The sequence below is a fragment of the Eucalyptus grandis genome, chromosome 4, assembly GCF_016545825.1.
Source record: "Eucalyptus grandis isolate ANBG69807.140 chromosome 4, ASM1654582v1, whole genome shotgun sequence".
Lineage (NCBI taxonomy): Eukaryota > Viridiplantae > Streptophyta > Magnoliopsida > Myrtales > Myrtaceae > Eucalyptus > Eucalyptus grandis.
Genome location: NC_052615.1, coordinates 5,103,290 through 5,119,497, shown reverse-complemented (window position 1 = coordinate 5,119,497; position 16,208 = coordinate 5,103,290). Strand labels below are relative to the sequence as shown.

General features: G+C 39.5%; 1 protein-coding gene across 1 annotated transcript; it reads right to left on the bottom strand.

Moving 5' to 3' along the window:
• Positions 1-647: 647 nt before the first annotated feature.
• On the bottom strand, positions 648-3,894 carry LOC104442520 (probable LRR receptor-like serine/threonine-protein kinase At3g47570). Its single transcript, XM_039310648.1, is given in 3 exon segments — positions 648-1,048; positions 1,210-1,581; positions 1,584-3,894. Coding segments are annotated over 3 exon segments (3,084 nt in total).
• Positions 3,895-16,208: the final 12,314 nt, after the last annotated feature.

Here is a 16,208-nt window from a genome sequence, read left to right as displayed (position 1 = left end):
GAATTTGCACTCGCAAGTTGCACCCCTAAAGAAACCCAATACACACAAGAGCTCCATTATCGGAATTGAGTGAGGCTGATCCGACTGAAGCATTCTTCAACAATCTTGCTTCGCGCACCGACCACCAATACGTTCCCTCCGATTGCCACATAATAGGAGGCTGAATCCGAAAGCTACACATCCTAATTCATCCACCAGAGCAAACATGTCCCTAGGAACCGAGAGCATTTCCAGACATCCAAGTATTTCGCGCAACAATTCAGTGACAGAGAGCCTTTCCTGTCAAGCTGCAGAAACCAAGCTTTTCTTTGAATCAATCCAATAGCTAACCGATTGCAATTCGTACAAGAAAAAATAAAGAAGAAGAAGAAAGTCCATTATTTTGGATTCATTTTAATATACTGTAGCGCCAAAACAGAGTTTTAGTAAACTGACAGTACTCAAGAATGTGCTTGCACATTGCAGGCCTTAGCTAGTTTAAAATATGTACAGATACGAATGGTGGAAGATAAACAACTATCATCTTCAAACAAAGATTTTCAGTTATGTATTTTACCTGTACGTTTGCGTTTGCATAAACAATACAGAATGTGTAGCAATGAGAGAAGAGAAAAGTTTTAATAAAATTTATGCTGCAAACCTGTTGTTCATTTTTTTCTGCATAAACCCCCTGCGAAGAGTTTCTCCCTAATCTTTTGCAGCTGATTTGCAGCTCCGCTGATGCTCATCCGTCTTCCAGGCACTTCATCGGAGCAAGCGACTCCAATATTGTATATTGTAACCAAGCACTCTGGAAATACGCCATTGCTTTCGGAGAGCCAATGCGGAGGATTGCTAGGACTTAAATGATTCTCTCTTTCTTGAAGTAGAATGTGATCCGTAATTTCCAGCACTTGTCCAGGCAAAGCTTCAGCCACAAAACTATGAAGAGTCAAATCATCTTTAAATATGTCATTGGTGGGACTCAAACTTGTGAACATCTCCAATAAGAGGATGCCGTAACTATAGACGTCGCCTTCTCTCGAAACCTCACATCCCATTGCATATTCTGTGACAAATGTAGATCATATTGCGGGTGAAATTTGGAGTACAGATCATTAAAGCAGAATGTAATGGGTGTAAGAGGTATCATGCAGCTACCAAACTCACAAAAAGACCCATAAGCATTTTTTACCTAAATAAAATTTCTTAATTTGAAAGTGAGATCACCTGGTGGAGCATAACCAATTGTTCCTCTTATGCCCATTGAGCTCATCTGATTAGCCACGGTATCACTCGATGATCCGAGGAGGAGCTTTGCCAATCCAAAGTCACCAACATGAGCAACCATGTCAGCATCTAAGAGGATATTGCTTGGCTTTAGATCACAATGAATGATGGGGATGTGGCATTGGTAATGAAGATAATCCAATGCGGAAGCAACACCAATAGCAACATTTATCCTTTGAAAGAAATTCAATTTCGAGGTAGGCTCATTCCATGGAGATGGTGTTGGGTTTGGGTGTAGCCACCTTTCTAGGCTTCCTTTTTCCATATACTCATAAATTAAGGCCTTAAAATCATTTTGCTGATAATCAACACCGAGCAAACTGTCAATATCTTTAGAAGATTTCGATGTCTGATGTTCTTTAATGCCTAGCACTCTGCTAGGAAGCTCTTTTGAGCACCACGATGCACTAAATGAATCACCTTCACTGCAACTGTTGTACCATTCTCCTCAAGTATCCCCTTGTAAACAGAACCAAAGCTTCCAACACCAATCAAATTCATTGAAGAAAAACCATCGGTTGCTTTTAGGAGTGCTCGATAAGATATATTTGGCCATGAATCCTCCATGGAAGTTGAAATAGGTTCTTTTACTTTCTTTTTCAACCAACAAAGAAACAAAAAAACTAGAGTAAGAGCTATTCCAAGAATGCCACAAATAACACAAGCCGATAATACCAATATATGGATTTTCCTTTTCTTGGAGCTTTTGGAGATGCATTTGGGGAGGTGAAATGCTGGCAATCCCCCGCAAAGTGCATTGTTCCCAATAATGGAAGTCATGGTAGCATTCTCAAAAACTCCTACACGCGGTAGCGTGCCTTCAAAGCTATTGTAAGACAAATTCAAAAGTTTTAAAGAATGAAATAACGCCAAGAATTCTAGAATCTGACCCGATAAATTGTTGTGTGAAAGATCTAGTTCTTCAATGCCTCCTAATGATTTGATCGATTGAGGAATGGACCCGTGGAAGAAGTTTCCCCCCATCCTCAATGATGTCAATCCAGTGCAATCCCCTAAACTATTTGGGATTTCGCCTCCCAACATATTGTTAGAGATGTCCAACGCGGTTAGAGTTCTCAAGTTCCCCACTTCTGTGGGTAGAACCCCGCTCAGGTGGTTGTGAGACAAGGCCAGATTGATTGTTATGGATGAGAGACCTATGAGCCTTGGGGGTATGGTACCGCTGAGATTATTGTAAGAAAGATAAAGCCACTGGAGAGATTGACATTGTGATAGATGTGAAGGAATTTGCCCATGAAAGTTATTTTGACCAAGACTTAGTTTGATCAACTTGGTTAGATTTCCTAAAGAAGTGGGGATCGTCCCTCTCAGGTTGTTAGCGCCTAACCCCAATACAACTAGATTTCGTAAATTCCCGATATCTGATGGGACCTCGCTTGAAAAGTGGTTGAGATCCATAGTTAACACATTCAGGTTGACTAGATTTCCAATTTCTCTAGGAATCTCACCAAACATTAGGTTCTTGTCCACACTAAAAAACGTGAGAGTGCTCGAGAAATTACCTATGCATTCGGGTAATGCCCCACCGAGTCTGTTCTGGTTAATTTGGAAGATCTTTAATCTACTAGAGTTTGTCAGTGAGCATACGAAGCTCAAGTCTTCAGAATTTCCACTTCCTAGCTCGTTATCATTGAAGGAAAAAAGCCAAAGCTTAGGCATATTTCCGAAAGAAGGCACTTTCCCTAAAAGCTTATTCATCCCTGATTGCATAGCCTCTAGCTTCGTCCAATTGGACACTGAGGGAGGAATCGGTCCCTCAAATTGGTTCATGGCAATGCCAAAATATTGAAGATTTGGGAGCGTCAAGCCTAAGTCTACAGGAAGACTCCCCTGCATCTGGTTATCTGTAACCTCAAAATTATGTAAAGAAGAGATATTGAGCAATGAGGATGGAATTGGGCCGGATAATTTGTTTCCTAGGAAATAGATTGTATATAAATTTGTCAGGAGGCCTAGAACTTTGGGAATGCTCCCGCCCAAGTTATTTTTCCCGAGTAGAAGAAACTGTAGGGAGGACAAGTTTCCAAAGGAGGAAGGCACATTCCCAGATAGTGCATTTTTAATAAGGGACAACATTCGTAGCTTTGATAATGAACCGAGTTCTGTAGGAATTACTCCAGTTAGTTGGTTGTATGCAATGCTAAGGACTATGAGTTTTGAGCAACCTGACACATTTCTGGGAATTTCTTTGGCCAGTGAATTGTTGTCTAGCCGTAGCCAACGTAGGCGGTGCAACTGCCCGACTTGTGGAGGGATTTCTCGAACAAGACTATTATTTTGGAGATAAATTTCTCTCAAGAAGCTTAGGTTTCCAATATGAGGAGAGATGGACCTCGGGAGTCCTAGCGAGTGCAAGTCCAGGACTATGACCCTCTGGTGTCTCAAGCCGCATGTAACACCGTACCAATGGCAAAATCCAATGGTGTCGTTCCATGAGTCAAGCACCCTATAAGGGTCTTTGACTGCGGCCTTAAATGTGAGGAGTGCAATTTTGTTGGTTTCATTTGTGGCGGAGGAGACTAGGACAAGGCACAATGCAAGCACAAGAAAGAGAAGAAAATGGTGCGGGTGTAACTGTGCAAAACTAAATTGTGCAAGCTCCATAGCTGGAGTAGAAGTGGGTAGATATGAAAGGAGTGACCGTAAGAGGAAATGAGAGATGTGGTGGGTGCTGGTGCAAACTGCGAAGAGATTTATAAGGAGGGCTGGAGTCTAATAGAGAGCATTTTGAAGGGGCTTTCTGGTTTTCCTTGTTCCATGTTGCAAACAAACCCAAAACAAGAGCGAATGAGTAGCTGTCAACCCTCATACCACCCGACCTTCACTCCAACATTCGACGCATTGGAGAAGTTGCACTACTTTTTCCTCCAGACTGTCACAAGTAAACAATATTGACTTGGTAGCCAGTGTTCCTAAACCATCCATTGGTTTTTGCTCAGTTGCCTGTTATGATGATAAATAGAAACCATAATGAAAATTCTATACGATTGATCTTTTGAGTTGAGCCTACTTCATGCCAGGATGCCTATCTTGCTTATATTCACTTTTGGGTTGAGCCCGTTGTACAAGTTGGATCAATCACAGCAGTTGGGTCCCACAATTCTGAACGGTGTTCTCGGGGTGGAAAACCGGGGGAAGCTTTACTGTTGGGGTGTTGACTTCAAGAATTTGCACTTGCACCACTAGAGAAGTCCCATACACACAAATTGCCTAATTGGGATTAAGTGAGACCGATTATACTGAGGCATACCGGGATAATACCTACTACTTACATCGAGCGTCGATGCATATCCTCAAATTGCTGCATTCTAGAAGGCTGAACTTGAAAGTTGTACCAGCTTATTCACCCACCAAAGCAAAAGTGTTGCCTTTATTTGATTGAACATGGCTCTAGGAAGAGAGCAATTCTTGACATACAATTATCTTGTGCTACAACTAAGCGATGGAGAGCCACTGTTCCTACTCACATTATAGAACCCAAACTTTTGTTGAATTAGATTTCCAATAGCTAATTGATTGCGATTCATCTTAATGAGCATCATACAAGTCAAAAGAAAAAAAGAAGCAAGAAAATTTTATTTGGATTTATTTTAAAATACTGTAACACCAAAGCTAGGGTTTTAAATAAACTGACAGTAGACAAGAATGTGTGCACATCACAGGCTCATGCTAGTTTATAATACATACAGATACATATGGCAAATGATAATCAACTATCATCTTTAAGCAAAAGATCTCCAGTTTTATATATTATTTGTAAATTTGCGTAAATAAGACTAAATATATAGCAATGAGAGAAGAGAAAATAAAATTTATCATATAACCTGTTAGTATGTGTTGGGAATGACTGATCCCCGAAAAGCGGATTCGACACTAAATCGAACCCCTAAATCAATGCGGAAGACGAAGCCCGGGAATAACACGTATCACCGATCGTAAAGCACACCACGGATTCGAGCGTACCTTGTTAGCCACAGATTAGACACCGACGCCGATAGAGGAAGAGAAACTTGGTCCTGTTCGATCCGATGACGCCAATTCGCCGTAAAAGGGGAGAAAACAGTGGCCTTGTGCTTACTATTCTTTTTGGAGAGAGAGAGTGCGCGGGAGAGGAGAAGATGTACGTTGATTTCTTTTTCCAAAACGTTGTCTTCTCTCTCTCTCTCCCCTCCCTTTTATACCTTCCCCCATCCACGGGCCCTATTCCTGTGGGTCGGGCCTTTTGAGCCCAGCATGGGCGGACGGGCCTTAAGCCCATCACCAATTAAAACCATCATCTCCCACTCGCACATGGTGGGCTGAACAGGATTCTCTTTACCTCTCTTCAACATTCATACCGGTGAATAATCCGTGCGACCAGCATACTTTGAGAGCTCGTTGCTATACATCTGTTAGGAATATATAGCAGCTCATAATGGGCGTCACACTCCGAGTAGATTTAGTATGCAGTACCCTAGATCGATCGATCACATTTATATCTCTCTTGATCTCTTTCAAACAATGATATATATATATATATATATATATATTATATTATGATTATCACAAAGACAGTCATAATTGGTTAACCGGTGAATACAAAAACTATAATGTGATTCTCCAAAATCGATCTTCCTCTTTCCTTCAAACTCTCAATTTCAATTCAGCTTGCTTTTCTAGAAATGTCCCATTAGATCGAATCAACTCATGACCATTGGCAACACCCTAAGATAACAAACACTAAATAGAAATCTTGAGAATAAGTAAGAGTCATGAGGGGACAAAAAAATTGAGAAACTCTTTTCCTCAAGAGTCTCACACGTCATAAAAAGTTGAGATCAAACTTTTTGCCACTCTTATTAGTCGTCTCATGCATACGTAGTATGAAATACGTATTACGGTATTAACTCATTTCCTATGGAGCGTATATCTACACTTTCAATACCGTACAGATGATAGTTCAGACATACCCAATGTCTAATTTGAGTTCACGTATCTACTCAATTATAAAATTCATCAGAACTCACATCTGGTATCATAGACAGATAAAGTAAAATATGTGGGTTATTTTACTTTCGGACATAGTTAGTATTATGTCCTCATCTTAACACTTAGTTAAGGTGACATACATATTTTAAGCTTGAGCTCTCGATTATCACCTAGATAATAAGCTTAAAAACAGTCTCATCTCTATCTATCACACAGTAAATAGAGGCGATTACCCGTGTGAGTAGGCTAATCTTATATCTGTCCGACATACTTTCTCAACTTAAAGTAATGCACTGAGCATTAAGATGCATAAAGATCAAACAAAGATTCATAGGCATTAATGATGAAAAATACAAATTCATCAAATGTGAACGCTTCAGAAATTACAATCCAAGTACATCGACTCTACGCAATCCTAGAGATTTCATATGGCCACAAAACACATCTCTAGGTATTGGCTTTGTCAAAGGATCTGCTACCATTCTATGCGTGGTATGTACTCTAAGTTCACATCTTTTCGTGTAATCATATCCTTGACAAAAGTATACTTGGTATCTATATGTTTAGTCTTGCCATGATATTTTGGATCTTTGGTGTACACTTTCGCTGCTTGGCTATCACAGTTAATCAACAATGAATCTACAACACTTCCAATAACACCTAAATGATCCAATAATCTCTTAAGCCAAACATCTTCTTATACTACTGCTGATAATGCCACGAACTCAGTTTCCATCGTGGACAAGGCTATACACTTTTGTTTCTTACTGCTCCAACATATGGTGCCATTATTCGGTAAGAGAACAAACTCAGAGGTAGATTTCCTTTCATTTAAATCTCATCTCCAATCAGCATCAGAATAGCCTTTGAGTTGCAGATCCTTTTCCATAATAACTCAACGTATAATCAGCAGTCCCCTTTAGATACCTTAGTATTCATTTAACGGCTTTCCAACGTGTTTGACCTGGATTGGATTGGTATCTACTCACCATTCCAACTGCATAACATATGTCAGGTCTTGTACACATCATAGCGTACATCAAGCTCCCAACAGCACTAGCATAAGGAACATGTTGCATTTGTTCCTTCTCTTGTGGAGTCCTTGGACACAATCTGTGGCTCAATCTTTCACCTTTTGCAATAGGAGTATCTATGGGTTTACAATCCCATATCCTTCAATTCAAAATTGGAAGACAACCAACTTTTGACAGTATTGACAAACTCCATATTACTTCCGGCAATTAGTATATCATCAACATATAATGATATGATTACAAATTGATCATTGGATCTTTTGATATATACACAATGATCCTCATCTATCATTATAAAGTCATATGCCATTATGGCATTATGAAAACGTATATATCATTGTCTTGACGACTGCTTAAGGCTATATATCGACCCCCAAAGTCGACATACCTTTTCTTCTTGGCCTTTCACTATGAAACCAGCAGGTTGTTCCATATATATATATATATATATATTTCTTCCTCTAATTCTCCATTGAGGAAAGCAGTCTTTACATCCATTTGATGTAACTCAAGATCCACACTAACCACTTTTGCCAGGATAATGCGAATCGAGGTAAATCTCACTATAGGAGAAAATGTTTCTTTATAATCAATTCCTTCCTATTGATTATACCCCTTCGCCACAAGGTGAGCCTTATGCCTTTCTATCGAGCCATCAGCCTTTTGCTTTATTTTGAGAACCCACTTGTTCCCAATAGCTTTGCGTTCTTTTGGAAGATCAACCAGTTCCCAAACTTGGTTTGATTTCATTGACTCAATTTCCTCTTTCATTGCATAAATCCATTTTTCCTTACGAGGGCAATTCAGAACCTCATTAATATTTCTTGGCTCATCCTCATCTTGTGGAGCAACCATAAAAGTTTCCCCTTCAATGTCAAAACATCGACGGGGAATGCTTTGGCGACTTGTTCGCTATATGGGAGATTGTACACTTAGCACATCATTCCCCATCATGCTCCCACTCGGATTAGATAATGACGATATCATCTCATCATGTGGTTGTAATTGAGAATGAGTTGAATTCAATTCATCACTTCTCATATTACTCCCACTTGGATGAACTCCATTAATATCATTATCTTGATCCGAGGTCTCAAATAGGGGTAATCTTCCCCTATTTCGCCCTTCTTAGGAAATTCATCCACTAAGAATGTGATATCCCGTGATTCAAATTCAATTATACTCCCACTTTCCTGCTCACCTATGAACACATATCCTTTCGAGTGTTCGGAGTATCTCATTAAAATACTCTTATTTTCTTTAGGACCCAATTTCCCAAACTTGTGAGAGGACTCATGAGTACAGCAGTACAACCCCATGGCTTAAGAAAACTTAAGTCCGATTTTCTACCTGTCCATAACTCATATGGAGTGGAACTAACTGATTTGGAAGGCACCCGGTTAAGTATATAGGCAGCAGTTAACAACGCATCACTCCAAAAAGTGATATGTAAGTTAGCATGCGCTATCATGGACCTAACCATTTCCAGTAGGGTTCTGTTTCTTCTCTCCGCAACACCATTTTGTTGAGGAGTATATGGAATAGACAACTGTCTTTCTATTCCCTTTTCATCACATAATATTCTGAACTCATCAGATAAATATTCTCGACCTCGATCAGATTTCAATGCTTTTATTTTTTTGTCTAATTGATTTTCAACCAAGTTCATAAACCTTTTGAAACAACATAATGCTTCAGATTTATGAGAAGTCAAATAGACATATTCGAATCGAGTATAATCATCTATAAAAGTGATGAAATAAATAGCCCCATGCCTTCCTCTCACATTCATTGAACCACAAACGTCAGAATGGATTAAATGCAGAGGAACGTCAACTCTTTTACCTTTTCCAAATGGTTTCCTTGTCGTTTTCCCTTCTAGGCAATGCTTACATATGGACAAATCGACTTTTTCAATATTGCCCAACAAGCCCTCTTTGGCTAGTCTATTCATATGTTGTTGGCCAATATGACCAAGTCCAGCATGCCACACATTCACATCATTATCATATGAAGTAGAAGACGTGAAACAAGGGAATAACAAATATTGACATCACCACAGTCAACATTTAGTATAATGAAACCATCCAGAAAGTGACTACAACCATAGTAGTTTGTATCCAAATACAAATCTACACCTCTATTATGGAAATTCATATAAAAAAACAAGTTTAACCAACACCAAAACAGACGTTAAATTTCGACGAATCTCTAGAGCATATGGAACGTCATGTAGGAACAAGATGCGTCCACCACGCATGTTCAATTGGCAGGTGCCAATCATTTTAACTTCATTTCTGGAGTTATATCCCACATAGATCCACTTAGTTCCAGTCGGTATCGTCGGAATTCCACGAAGGATTCTCTATCCTTCGCTACATGGTTTGTCTATCCTGAATCTACAGTCCACAAAGGATTGGATTCAGCCAATAATTCAGAACTTGACACATAATCAAAGTTCTCAAATATACAAGAGGTGTTTACCTTTTTCGGCTCACAACAGTTGCGAGCATAGTGACATTTTCTTGTCACAATTGTAACACCTCACACTTGACTTTTTCTTCACTTGAGAACGTTTTCCTCTTTTGTGTTGGTTAACTCTTGATTTCTTACAACAAGGACTTGATCCTTTGCATTCCCACATATTGAACGAATCAATACGCTTGCGCTTAGAGCTCAAAGCCCTTTCTGAGCTAGGACCAGCATAGCCAATGTCTATTTTCGGCTCAAATGCCGATAGGCAGATCCTCTACTAGCTCAAGGTGGCGCACAACATCCTCTAGATCTTCCATAATATGGTCAAGAGCTTCTAGTGCTTCTAGTTTTTCCAGCACATATTGAATCTTCATATTCAATATTTCACAATTGTTGCCGTTCATATCAGCAATTACGTTATTAGTTGCTGAAACCATCAATCTGAACACATCAGACATATATGCACGAATAATTAATGCCTATCATTTATGCATCCCTTTTGCACAGACCCATCATATTAATGAACAATTTCAAGTAAGGTTTTAGAATCAAAAGGTCACTATGTTTCCAATCATCCTCCAAAAATCCTAACTTAAAACTATCATTAATATAATTGTCTTATGCAAAATAAATTCTATGAAGTTACAAAAACTTCTATGAACTACCCACAGCAATCAGCAATAACAGAAAGCAACAGATAATATCTAACATCCAATAGAATAATAATGCTTTCACATAATACAACTATACATTACACTAAGCAATATATACAGAGAAAAATATCAACATGGAAAGAGATATTTACACCCTTAAAACATCTCATGATTAATCTAAGAAATAAATAGAGAATGTCCCTTCTAATCTATCAGTCAAAACATCTGAGAAAACTGAAGGCACATTTGTCAACCATGGAAAAACTTTTGGAGAGCTCTCATGTCGCCACCAAGGTGCATTCACTTTGCGCCATGTGGCGCTCAATCTAAGGGTTGAAGTTTTGGCCAACTCAATCCTATAGTACTCTCTTATAAAAGCTTCCACTAGCCCCCTGTAATCCGGGACCACGTTGACCTCCCATAGCCGATCTAACACTGCTTGCCATTCGGGTGGAAGAGTGTTCATCAAAGACGACATCTTCTCAAAATCCGATATAAGATAACCATTCTAGATGATTTCCTGTATCATCTGATTGACCTTGACCATGTGTGATACTAAATCACCATCAAGCCACCGATAATCAGCTAACTCTTTCATCAGCCTTTTCAGTCTAGCTCATCCTTCGTCCGTTCTCGGGATTGCAGGTATCCATGCATAACGCATCATAGTTCCTGCAACAAATGCAGAACTAAAATGGATCACTTTTAATCCACAATAAACAAAATGGAAAGTACATAATTTTCCATCATTCATGCAACAAATGTAGAATAAAAATTGGATTATCTCTAACCCACACAGACATAATTGAAAAAGAAACAATATATATATATATATATTTTTTTTTTTTTTTTTTCGGGTCAACGGTCAAAGTCAATGGTCAAAGTCAACGGTCAACGGTCGTCGGACCGGTTCGGGCGAACCAACGGCACGTGCCGCACGCGTGCACGGGATGACGTCACGCAGACGTCATCCGGCACGTGCCGCACGCGTGCACGGGATGACGTCACGCAGACGTCATCCGGCACGTGCCGCGCGCGTGCCAGCGTCCTTCGAGTCGGGTCGGGTCGCCGGCCGGTGACCGCCCGGCGAAACGTCGTCGTGCTGACGTCATTGATGACGTCAGCATCGGTCCGTCGACCGGCGCGTGCCGGTTCGCCGGCCGGCGGTGCGCACGCGCTGGTTCGCCGACAGGCGCGTGTGCCGCACGCGCGGGGCGAGCCAGCGCTTCCGAGCGCGTCGCGCCCATGCGCAGCGCCTTCTGGCTGCGCGTGTGGGCGCGTGCGGCGTCTCCTGGCGGCGCACAACATGTCGCCGGACTCGCCTCGACGACCTCTTTCACCCAGTTTCTTCAGAATTCGATTTCGACTTACGAAAACTCATAAAAATGGCCGAACAGCGCTCGGGTGTCGGGATTTCTCGCCCCGATCCGTACGGCCGATTTTCTTCGCGGAAATTCAATCAAAAAACATCAAAGGGGTCGGGAAAAATATGAACTCGGGCTCTGATACCAATGTTGGGAATGATTGATCCCCGAAAAGCGGATTCGACACTAAATCGAACCCCTAAATCAATGCGGAAGACGAAGCCCGGGAATAACACGTATCACTGATCATAAAGCACACCACGGATTCGAACGTACCTTGTTAGCCACAGATTAGACACCGATGCCGATAGAGGAAGAGAAACTTGGTCCTGTTCGATCCGATGACGCCAATTCGCCGTAAAAGGGGAGAAAACAGTGGCCTTGTGCTTACTGTTCTTTTTGGAGAGAGAGAGTGCGCGGGAGAGGAGAAGACGTACGTTGATTTCTTTTTCCAAAACGTTGTCTTTTCTCTCTCTCTCTCTCTCCTCCCTTTTATACCTTCCCCCATCCACGGGCCCTATTCCCGTGGGCCGGGCCTTTTGAGCCCAGCATGGGCGGACGGGCCTTAAGCCCATCACCAATTAAATCCATCAGTATGTAAACCCAATGCAAAGAGTTTCTCCATATGTTTTGCAGCTGATTTGCGACAAGAAAGAGATCGAACCAAGTCTTATGCTTGAGGGTATTTTATCAAAAGGCGTGCTTTAACTAAAATTGGTGCAGAAATAGCCCCACCCTTGTTGTTATTCTGTAAGATAAAGATATGTGATTTAATTGTTTCGTTAAAATATTTTTTTATTGTATAATTCTCAAAATTTGCCCTTTTAAGTAAATTTGATTTTGATCTATTCGTAGATATTGATTCTTGTTTGTTAAAATTAAGATGCGTTTCTTATAATTTTAATCAATACTAATATTTCTGGCCCAACATTACTGATAAGTTTGCCGCTCATCCATTGCTTGTCTTTTATGTTGTATATGTTCACATAAAAGCTTTCTTGAGGAATTTATAACGTCACGTGTCTCTCTAACAATATGACAGATGTAATTTTACATTCAAATTTCACGACCTTCAAAATAAATTTTCGCTATGGTTTTATTATTATTATTATTATTATGTAAACGAAGTTAAGTCATTCCGTTTACAATCCGTGCTACGCAAAAATTAGAGACGTCGCTTATTAAGTCGCTTTACCACTCGACCTAGTGGGAGTACCCAACTTTTTCATGTATTTATGTTGCGAAAGTATGTTCCAACCCCGATAAGATCATTCGTTATGAGACGCCATAATTCAAAGAAAGCTTGCTTACAAGTGGCGAGACCAAGTATTGTGCCATCGCACCGTTCCTTATGTGAAGGGCAAATGGCAAAATTTTACTTAAAGAGAACGGACATGGGAGCGGGATGAAGATATGAAACGACAGCATCGCAAATTTGGAGGACGGAGTATTTACGGGGTTAAATTGTAATGGCCTAAAAACCCTAAAAAACTTCCAACTTTAGATTTAGTCCTAATTCTATCTTAAATATTTTTTTGTCCCATAAAGAATCTGTTTTAGTCTTAATTCTAACCCAAACTTTTTTTTTTTTGGTCCCATAAAAACCCCCAATTTTATGTCTTGTCCCAATTCTACCATCTAGTAGGGGTGAGCATGGTTTGTGTGGACAGGTCCCACCCTAGAATTGGGAACTGCCTGCTAAGGACCGGTTCCGAAAAATTGAAATTAGGAATTGCCTATTGGTTGTTGGTAAAAGTATAAGAATGATTGAGTAGAACGATGAAATCAGACTTTGATGGGTAATATCACTTTCTTTAAAGAATCATTTGCCCCACAACATTGCTAATAGTCACCAGCAAATTTCCTTCGAGATACAACAAAGTCTCGATTAGGATGACTTGATCGCAATTCTAGTATTTCACTAGGGTCTCTCTAAGGAAACAATTTGAAAAGATGATTGTATTTCTCTTTAAAGAAAACGAAATTGGAAGAGAAAGATCACGATTGAATAAACATGTTCATTATTTAATAGCAAAAACCAGGAAATTATATCCGAACAAACACAATCTTCCAAGGATTAGAAGTTATGTCTAAACTGGTATGACCTCTGAGATAACCATTAGCAAAAATAATAAATTTCGGAATTAAACAATTAATAAATAAAAATAATCGTAACTCCTTCGTGAACAATCGTACTGTTTCAATGGGATGCTATGGTTAACTTTTATAAAAATAAATCCGAATTTTTCATTAAATAAAAAATAATGATCGTTGGTTAGTGTCAAATCTCTTCCACGTGCGCACTCACATTTTTTTGATGTGGGACAAGACACCTGTTAGTTTGTTTGAACAAACTACCAACATTGATTGCATGGATCCACTCGAGAATCGAACTGCCGATCTAGTCTGGTTCCCCGGTGGGTCCATGAAACGGGTCTCCAATCCTTACAAAATTGTCTTTATCAATCAATACCATAGTGAATCTAGTTTCCATGCTGGTACTTCTTTGTAAGATATATATATATTAGTTTGTATCTAAGATTGGCGTAAACTGGTTTGTTCAGTCTTTGATTGATCAAGGAAAAACAACCTTACCCATTGATGGCTATACCTTGGAAATCTTAATGCCATAATGCCTTTCAATTGGTATAAGTAGATCAAATCAATTGCGAATCTTACAGACGTCTAAACAACTTATGCTTACAAAATGATTTCCTTTGTCCCTCAAATGAAGTTTAGACGGACTAAGAAATAAAACTCCAGTCACTCGATAGACACATGAACTATGAGTTAATTGTTCAAATTATGAGTGCTTGCATATTTCAATTGACATTTGATACTTTTCTGGTTTTATCAGTCCATAAATATTGAAAAATAAGGCCTTTGTATTTCAATTGACACAAGTTCTTGCTAAATCTTCTAGGAAGTTATAGTTGAGGGTGGAATTTATATATATATATATATATATATATATATATATATATAATATGTACCGGTCTAGTTCGGGTGGGCGGTTCCATGCCTAGAATGGGGAGTCGGACTGGTACTCACCGGTTCCCATAAATTGGAACTATGAATCAGATTGGTCCCCATGGGAATCGCCAGTTCTAGGCCGGTTCGGTTCGGTCCAGGGTGATTCGGGTAGTTCCTAGTTCCTTTGCACACCCCTATTGTCCAATTCCAATTTTACCCCAAAATTTTTACAGACTCGTAAAAACCATGAATTTTTACTTGAATCACAAATATGCCCCCGTTGACTTTCCGTCCAATTTTTTTCTCATGAGCTATTTGAGTGTCCTGCACCGAGTGTCCTGAGTGCGAGCTCTCCGACTATGAGAGACGAAATACTCCTGAGGACAAGTGATTGAAGACCAAACGCAAAATCCAAGATCTTTGAGCAAGATGGAAGGAAGACTCTATTAATAATAAGAGCAATTGAAGAAAGAAAGCCAACCCTAATTTTTCTAGTTTTTACCCAAATTTGAGATTCAAGAAGCCGTTTGGGCTAATATGGAAATTCATCTCCAAAAGACATTTTTGGATATGAAATTAAGGTGAAATCTAGAGTAATGATACTACGTAAGATCACTAAAGGCAATTTTTCCCTAGAACGATCAAGAATCAAACCTCACTGAAGTGGAAGATCCTCATGATGACGAGCAAAGCATTGGCTGACATAAGATGGCTAGTGTTGATTGGGCCGCTATGTCAGCAATTTTCAGCCTAAATTCGTCTGATTGACTTCATTGGAAAATGGGCAAAATGTTTAGGATTATATTGGCCAAATCAAAAAGTTTACCACTAAATTGGTAGCTATACGATAGATTTAGAATTTTTTTGGACAATATCCCTGACTTGGTTGACTCCCACTTCGAAGTTAGAGAAGAGAGATTTAGAACTCCTATTGGAATTGGACTGGCAAGTTGGTTTCTCCCAACATGAAAATATTGTAATTTTGGCAGGTGGCCTAGGACTGGAGAAATGTGACCACCCAAGTTATTTCGCGTAAGATAAAGTTGCTCAAGTGAAGATAAGTTCCCAATGAAGGAAGTCAGGCTCTCAATTAATTTATTTTTGACAAAGAAAAAAAATTGTAGATTTTATAATTAATTTACTTGTGTGGGAATTTTTCTGGTTAGTTGTTTGTATTCAAGGATGGGGCTGACAAGGTCACGAATGTACCAATTTAACAAAAATTAACGGAAAGTAAATTTATTACAAATGTATCAATTTGGGATTTTTTATGATAAAAAAAATAGTTTGGGATAAATTTATTATAAGTGTACTAATTTGAGATTTTTCGTGGTTTAATTCAATTATAATATATAACCAATTTTCGAGTAGGATCGGGCTTGGGTAAGGGCTAATCGGGCTTGATTGTGCTTCCTAACTAAAAAACCTTTTTCAAGCCTATCCGTAAGTGC